Raw genomic sequence first — 8,447 nt, 5'->3', positions numbered from 1 at the left:
AAAAGCTTCCTCCTCCTCTACACTCTCTCTCCTCCGCCTTTGCTGCTTGTAGCAGGGAGGAAGAAAAGAGGAACGAGAAGCTAAAAGTTGCTCGAATATGGCGAATGAAGGCATCAATGATACTTCATGTGCAAGAAAAGGCTCAATCACTCATGTAATCTTTGACATGGACGGCCTTCTTTTAGGTATCAATATGTATAAGATCTCACTTGGATTTTGCTCTACTACTCTCTTTCCTTTACTTTTTAAGTTTATTTTACGAATCTGAATGAACTGAGAATGTAATGCCACCCTCTTTTGATACTCAATTGTCCACTTTGTCGATAACAGATAATGTGCTTGTGGGAATTGCCTATAAGTATAGTTTCTCAAGAATTGATGCAATCGTTTGCTAAAATTGTTTTAATTTGGGAGTGAAATTCAAAATTTGATTGTGATGTGCTCTACCCTTGTTATGAATGATGAGCACAGTAACTTTTGATGGCAGATTTAGGATTTGTAAAGATAAGGCGGGGAAGCTCATATATTAGAAAAGGAGACGCCACTGAAGTAATTATGCAAAGCATTTTCAAAATTTAGAAAATCTTTTTGAAGGGTGAAATAGCATTCCTGGATGATGGTTGGGTACGTGTACTGTGCCAAAAAACATATTGAGCCTCTGCTTGAAGGAATTATCTGACTTGAAATTTGAAGTTGCCCTAGCTAGTGTTACCAAAAGTTGTCAATTATAGTTTATAGGTGAACAAATGCATAATTCTAGTCTCTTTAAGTGAGTCCTTGTGACAATTAGACTCTTTCTTATCTAGAGGAAGAGTATTTTGATGTATTCTGTTATGCTTTTATTTACAGATAAGATTATGCCACTCCACATTCCAGTAGAGATGGTATGATAAGTGTGTTCCTCAAGCACGTGTGCACATTTGTATGTCTTTTTGATGTAACATCACATATCTGGCACATAAGCTACTCAAGAACTAAGACATTTATCATCTATCAAAGAAAACAACAGTGCATTTCTTAGTTTTTTGATTATCTTTTTCCCTAATCAAGAGGAATTATGAGTAAATTATACAGAGGCTTGGTGGTTCTGAAAGCATGTCACCATAGCAGAGAATTGCGTTCTTTCTGTAAACAATATAAGTTCTTTGAATATATACTCCCCTAATTGAAAACTCAATAAATTATGTCGGATTGGTGGTTTTAAAGCATGTCACCATAGCAGAGAATTGCATTCTTTTTGTAAATTACATATTACTCACTGCCTTTACGTGGTTGTGATTTTTAGTCAGTGAAAACCTTATACTGGTGTGTCTCTAGAGGAAAAGTTCGCAATAGGACAGTCCGAGAAAGTTCCTTCCACAGTGTATTGCCTTATCTTTTATGAATTCTTCTTTTTGGAGATGTAAAAAAACTACAATCAACTCTTATACCTAAAACAGCTTGTTGTGCTTCCTTAAGATTTGTAGTATTCAAGAGAACTCTAGTTCCCTCTTTATCAACCAAAATGAAAAAAAATCTAGTACCCCTTGTTCTCTCAAAGCAACAGTAAGATCGATGTTGATTTATTATAGGGTATCTTAAAGTTCAGGAAAAGGATGTATGAACTGATCCATTTAAATTTTTTGTGACGTCATTTAGTTTTTTACTCTAGGTGTTTTGTTATTTGGATTTTCTATACCCAAGCTATGTAACTTAAATAACCACAAAACAAATTCACACAGCCAAATCTGTTATGTCCCTTTGTGTATACCTATGTAGTTTGATCACAGCAGACATTATTTGATATGGACTTACCCCATCACGTGATACATTAAGACACCGCAGTCTGTTTTAGAAAATAAAAGAGCTCTCTACTGCCAACTCGTTTCACTCCAATTTACCGTAGCAACTACAACAAGCTGACTAGCTCCCTGGCTCGTATGACTATCTCGCTTACTTTACTTTCACTCAACAGCCTAGCTCTAACAAGTCAAGTCCGTTCCTAGTTTCGCTACCCTGCTTTAGCCTCCCCCCTTATAACGAGCAAGTAAGTATACTAGCTGAGCTAGCTGCGTTCCTAGTTAACTGAGTTTGTCAAATGCTCGACAAGCCGCTAATGGAAGCAAATAAGTAACGGGAAGAAGGTGTGTGGTAGATTGTTAACATAGGGGATCAAAGGGAAGATCAAAGGCAAGATTGATATTTACCATGCCTTTCCGGTTTGTCATATTCTATCAGAAAGAAATATGTGAATCTTTGTGTGGTCGAATAGATGCTACTTGAAGACAAATCTTGGTTGCTAGCTTCTTTGTTCCTTTTCTTTTGTGTATCAGACACCGAGAAATTCTATACGGAGGTCCAGGAGATTATACTTGCTAGGTATAATAAGACTTTTGATTGGTCACTCAAGGCAAAGATGATGGGGAAGAAGGCAATAGAGGCTGCCAGGGTCTTTGTTGAAGAAACGGGAATAAGTGATTCACTTACAGCTGAAGATTTTCTTGTAGAGAGAGAGGAAATGTTGCAGAAAATGTTCCCCACAAGCGACCTCATGCCAGGTACAATTTTAATAAGCACAAGAGAGAATATTTTTGTTTATTCATTTCTTAAGTTTCAGCTTTCTCACCCTTCCCCAGTTCTGTCCATAAGAGGAGCAGACTTTTGCACATGATGTAAAAACTTATGGAGTTGAATATTTGTCTTAAAATGGCATAAATTTGTGGATCTTGATCAAGTATTCAAATCAATTTCTTCACTTTCTATGTAACCTTCTTGACTGAAGATGTAAATGTACTATATATGATTTCCCTTTAAAATAGAGTTCTGATTTGCATATTATATACATGGATAGATATCGTAATGTATATGTATATTATATAAAATAATATACATATATATAAATTATGTAGTTAACCTCCTATATAGGCATCCAAATTGGACTGAACCCTTTGTTAGGCTATTGTTTCCTCAAAGTTGTAAAGTAAGACATCAGTTTATCCACAAGATCAAATTTTCTGGTTGTATGATGAATTTTAGGTCCAGAACAAATCTGTGATCAATCATACTACTTTTTACATATTAATTTCCGTATTGGAGCATTCAACTCCGAGGTATACTTTTACCTCCATAACTTGTGCAAAAAGCATCGGGGAAGTATAATTGTTGGGAAGTATAATTGATGCAGTAGATGTTGAATTAACTTCTGTGTAACTTTAAATAGACATGCAGGGACAGTGGAACATTTTGTGTTATATCTGGTAATCCTTTCAATATTCATGTTGGATTCTAAACTTCCTATTTACGAAATTCTTGAAAAAGAAAAGAGGGGTGGAGGTGGTGGATACGTTCTCATGAATCTCTGTTGAAGCAAGATCTTATCCTTCAACATTCCAAATTTTGCTGAGGAAGTAACCAGTTCTTAAGGATGAGACACCGATATTGCATGAACATACACCAGCTGCTAATGGGGTTTCAATCCTTACTATTTATCTCCATCTTTGCCTGCTAATAGGGCCTAGCTTATACGACATTTGACGAAGAACTACCAATAGAGGATAACTTTAACTGGTTTTTTTTTAAAAGTTTTGGAGACGCTTTGCTTTACTTGATGGAAATAGCTCAGTTTTCTTTCTTCATCCAAAGTATAACCAGGGATATCTAATCTCTACTTCTCTAGATGCATAATAAAAGGTTCCTCCATAACATTTATGCTATATTTTGCATATTAAAGCCTTGAAACTGTCCCTGGAAGATGGCCTAGCTGTTGAGAGCCAGAGTAACAACCTTGATCAATTAATATTCAAATCTCATCGGAGGCAACCCTAGATGAAACTTCCAATTTGTTTATGTTTTGGTGGGTACCAAAGGAATTTTAGTTGAGGTGTGCTGCAAGCTAGCCTCAACAGAGTTGTTAACTAAAAAAAGTTTAAACCTTGAAACTTGAGAAAAGAAAAGCTTATTCTTTAGTGACTTGGAACATACCATTTCCTAGATATCAAGGAATACACGTTCATTACCCTCTTGTGGACTGTGGTATACACTTCAGAGATGGAACACCTTTTGCTGCGAACATGAGAAATGATTTTCAGAGGTTTCATTTTACTCCTACCATCGCATTGGTAAATGATTAGTTTGACTGTTCATTATGTGTATTGTGCATCTTTTAACTCATTGCAAAAATTTAACCATTCGAGAGTTCACTATGCATAAAGATTGAAATGAACAATATGTAGAATATATATGCTAATTTTCATACTTAATATCCACTCTACTTCAAAACAATTGTTCTAAACTAACATTACTAGATGCAAAGAACTTGAAAACATAATTATCCAAGAGGTTACCTATAAACTTGACAATCTCTTGCTAGAATTACAGCATGATCATAAATCTAATTCCATATTCTCCTTACCTGTGAAATCCTATCCAACAACTTCTTGAATAATTATGTTTTCAAGTTCTTTGCATCCAGTAATGTTAGTTTAGAACAATTGTTTCTGAAGTAGAGTGGATATTAAGTATGAAGACTAGCATATAAATTCCACGTACTGTTTATTTCAATCTTTTGATTTCATTTAATGCAAAATTGGATCAGTATACACAAATTTCTTTGCTTGTTTTAACTATCTGTCCTGTTATAGGGGCCAGCCGGCTGATTCATCACCTTCATGAAAATGGGATACCAATTTGTGTTGCTATGGGGTATGTCATCTTCTTTTTGTTTTGTTCACCAGGAAGTTTACCATTTGTGGCATAATTAGTATAGCAAGTAGAAGTGTTAGAATTATCATATGCTAAGATAATGTTTAAAAAGTAAGATTCAAAAAGTGAACTAATATAAATGCATTTTTCAGTACACACACGCGGCACTTTGATTTGAAAACTCAAAGACACAGCAAACTTTTTTCACTAATGCATCATATCGTTCGTGGTGATGATCCAGAAGTTAAACAAGGGAAGCCATCACCTGATATATTCCTTGCAGCTGCAAACAGATTTGAGGTGATTCTCTGATTTTTGTTTCTCTAGATTGGTATATCCTGAGAGATCTCGCAGCTATGATGCTTTCCTTCTCTTGGTCAATCTTCTATTACATAGACCTCCCTTAGTATTGTCTAACTGATAATTTACCTACTAGACTTTTCAGATATGTCTGTTTCTGTTGGCTTGGTTCTTATATCAAACTTCAAATAATGTTATTTTTTAGAAATAGAAATTGCACTGTGAGCTATTTACAGTGATGCAGTGATCAAACACGTTAGTCATCTTTAGTTGTTAGCTTCCAAATGAAAAAAGTGAAGTCAATGATATTTGTTAAGATGTTGCATTGTTTTGCCATCTCAGAAGTTAAAATTTATAAATCTGACTCGCTCATATCAATCCAATCCTCCTCCTCTGCATGTTATACAGTTGTCTTCCCATCTTCAAATTCAACTAATCACGGTGCTGCACAATATTGTAACGTATCAGCAAAAATAGTATAAAAAAGTTCTATATACAAATATACATTTATGTGATGTAGTTTGACTTGATATGGAGGTTAAGAAAGAAAGACTTTCGAAATTTGTGGTCTAAAATTAGTAATAGATGATTGTGTGGCTATAAATCATTTCATTAAGGGTAAAGTAAACATTTTCTAGTTAAATTCTAATTGAATATTGAAATTTGTCATTCTTTCTGCGACCGACTGAAATGGAAAGTGAGTCATATAAATTGGGACATAGGGAGTATGATGCCCCTTCCTTGCTCCATTTCCCAATATAACCTAATTAAGTGAGCGTCAGGATCAAGGCACACAGAGTTGTGTCGGAAAACTGTTAAGCCTAACCCATCTCGAGTCACCGGAATTTGTATTTTCCGGACATTGATGTCAGCGAGGTCCGGTTCAGAAGATTAATTTTCTACCCTTCCATCTCACCAATCTTAACCCTGGCAACTTCTATATCAGATGGAAATTCCAAAAGAAATATTTCATTGATCATTTCAACAATCCCAAGCTTTGATGCTCCCAGCTTCTTCTGGCCAAGATATAGTCACTTGTGCTCAACTTCATCTCTGGTTTCCCTTCTACATTTTCTGTTAAGCATGTGAATATGTACTTTTTACATTGCATTAAAGACTCTCCATTTACCTTCAATACCATATCTTCATTATCAGCCTCACGAGTCTGTATACTTCCGTTTTCAGCAAACCTCCGAATCTTTCAAGCTATGTCAACCCATCCGTCGTTATCCTTGAACACAGAGACTATTATTTGTCTTTTCCTCCTTCCATGGACTGTCACTATCTTTATGTATCTATCCTTATGTATTATGTTTGAACAAAATGTGTTTTGATTATTCAAAACTCAACATGGAGACTTTGTGGGATAGACGGTGTATTTAAAAGAGAAAAATCTGGTTCCCATGTGATTTTTATATGGTATAGTATGTTTTTGAAGTTCTCTTTTTAGGAAGGACACTATTTTGGGATAAACTAAAATTGGAAGGTGGGCATTCGAATTGAAGTGGAGAGTATATAACATCTAAAATTTCTAGGATGTTTTACTACATAAAGGCAAAATCTGTACTACTTTTTCTGAATGTACAAGCCTTTAGGGAAAAATAATGTAAGTTAACACTATTTTGGTTACCAAATCTGAGAAAGTTAGGTGTAATTTGTAAAACTAGAATGGAGATCCTTCAGCTAATGGAACAGTAGATACATGGTCAGTTTAAGTAGTCAATTATGACATATCATGGATGCCTATGAGCTGTATTCTTTATGTTTTATATGGACAGGGTGGACCAGTAGATCCACAGATGATTCTTGTATTTGAAGATGCGCCCTCTGGTGTCCTTGCAGCCAAGAATGCTGGAATGTAAGTCTATCACCAAAAATTTTAATGTCTGGTGATAATTTTTTGATTTTCTTCTAATAGAATAATTTGAGAGAACTACATGATTACTTTCGAACCAAGTGCCTCTTTGGTTGAGTGAAATTGCACTTCATAGAACTTCATTTTCCATGATTTTAAGGAGTTTAGATACCAAGTCTCCTTGTACTTTCCAGTAAATGCTTGCACAACTACATATCTTTTATTTTGTTTTTTTCACTGTATGGTTTTTTGTCTTAGTTATTACTATAAATATTTTACTCTCCAACAGCAGTCTTATGTACTTGACATCCTGTGCAAAAGGTTACACTGATTGGTGTCAACATGTAAATAGTTTGCCTTTAATATTTCATCTAGATTTATGTCTCAACAATTTGGCACTCATTAGTTGATTAACTCACAGGTGTTGTACATCTCTTGAAGATGACATCTAGTAATTGAGAAACCAAGAAGATTTTGGTCTGGCTCTTGGTCTCAGAGCACTCCTTCAGGATCTTGCTTTCTTCTTCCTCCTATTTTGGGGTTTTGTCTTGACTTTCAAGAATCTCTTTCAACCTATCAACATTGCAAGTTCTTCCTGTTCTAATTTTCTGTCCGATTTATAATCTTCTTTCGGGATCATTCGATAATCTAAAAGATACATATTATTGTTCTGTCCTCAACTTGCCTCAGTTTGCTACTTTATCAGGACCCTGAATTTTCTATGGCACCCACACAAACACCTAGTTTTGCTTGTGATGGATAGACGATATTCCTTGTTTGGGTCCTTACATATGCAGACCTAAATCTCTTGCTAGTAGTGATCATTAGAGTCCTTGTAACATGGTTTCTTTTTGGTGTTTGCTTTGGTTTCTTGTGTTTTCCTAATAGTTTTCCTGCTTTGTCCAATATGAGGCTATGTTTTTTCCTTAAATTAATTTCTTCAGATGTGTTCAGTCTGGAATGTTAGCCGTTATCATGAGTTTTGAACTTCCTCATTTTTGTTTGCTTCTATTATTACTGCATTTTTGGGTCTTATGAGGGATGATTAAACGCCAATAACATGCTTTAGCTACTAAAATCCCCAAAGTTCTGTTCGTTGATAAGGGTTTCTTCCGGTAGATGTAACAACGTATGCCAAGTGGGTCCTGAAGTGGCATTATAATTTCCATTGTCATTGATATAGAAGATCACCTGGTTGCATAAAGCTCTGATTGCGCTATCATCTATTGACTTGGGATTTATGTTACTGCATGCAGGTCAGTAGTTATGGTTCCAGATGCAAGGTTGGATAGTTCATATTATCAAGTCGCTGATCAGGTTTTGAATTCTTTACTTGATTTCAGCCCAGACGATTGGGGATTGCCTCCATTAGAAAATGCATCAACAAACTCATTTAGTTTAGTTTGATCACGATTCTTAAGTTCCCAAACAGAGCCTATTATGATAGCTGAATTGCAGGAGTTGATTACAACTCGGGGATTCAAAGGCTATTTCAGGATCCTATCGGAGAGGTTTCGAGAAAATAACCACAGATTATGGAAGAGAAGAAATGATTGAAGAAGATTGAATGTAGACAAACAACATGTATCTATTATTTCTTTATTTACAATGA

At 35.3% G+C, this 8,447-nt stretch overlaps 1 protein-coding gene across 1 annotated transcript; it reads left to right on the top strand.

Annotated features, from left to right (window-relative positions):
- Positions 1 to 8,242, top strand: LOC125823266 ((DL)-glycerol-3-phosphatase 2-like). Its single transcript, XM_049502660.1, has 6 exons — positions 1 to 185; positions 2,313 to 2,537; positions 4,620 to 4,680; positions 4,833 to 4,980; positions 6,759 to 6,838; positions 8,092 to 8,242. The coding sequence occupies exons 1-6, from the start codon at positions 98 to 100 to the stop codon at positions 8,240 to 8,242; spliced, it is 753 nt and encodes a 250-aa protein (XP_049358617.1). The 5' UTR covers positions 1 to 97.
- The last annotated feature ends 205 nt before the right edge of the window (positions 8,243 to 8,447 follow it).

Source organism: Solanum verrucosum, unplaced genomic scaffold (genome assembly GCF_900185275.1).
Source record: "Solanum verrucosum unplaced genomic scaffold, falcon-dt-bn FXZP01000214.1, whole genome shotgun sequence".
NCBI classification, from domain to species: Eukaryota; Viridiplantae; Streptophyta; class Magnoliopsida; order Solanales; family Solanaceae; genus Solanum; species Solanum verrucosum.
This window is presented reverse-complemented; position numbering and strand designations above follow the sequence as displayed.

Excerpts from the sequence above, each read along its gene's own strand:
- LOC125823266 (XM_049502660.1), top strand. The coding sequence starts at position 98 with ATGGCGAATGAAGGCATCAATGATACTTCATGTGCAAGAAAAGGCTCA. Across the intron at positions 186-2,312 it reads CATGGACGGCCTTCTTTTAG|ACACCGAGAAATTCTATACG; the intron begins GTATCAATATGT and ends TTTGTGTATCAG. Across the intron at positions 6,839-8,091 it reads GCAGCCAAGAATGCTGGAAT|GTCAGTAGTTATGGTTCCAG; the intron begins GTAAGTCTATCA and ends TACTGCATGCAG.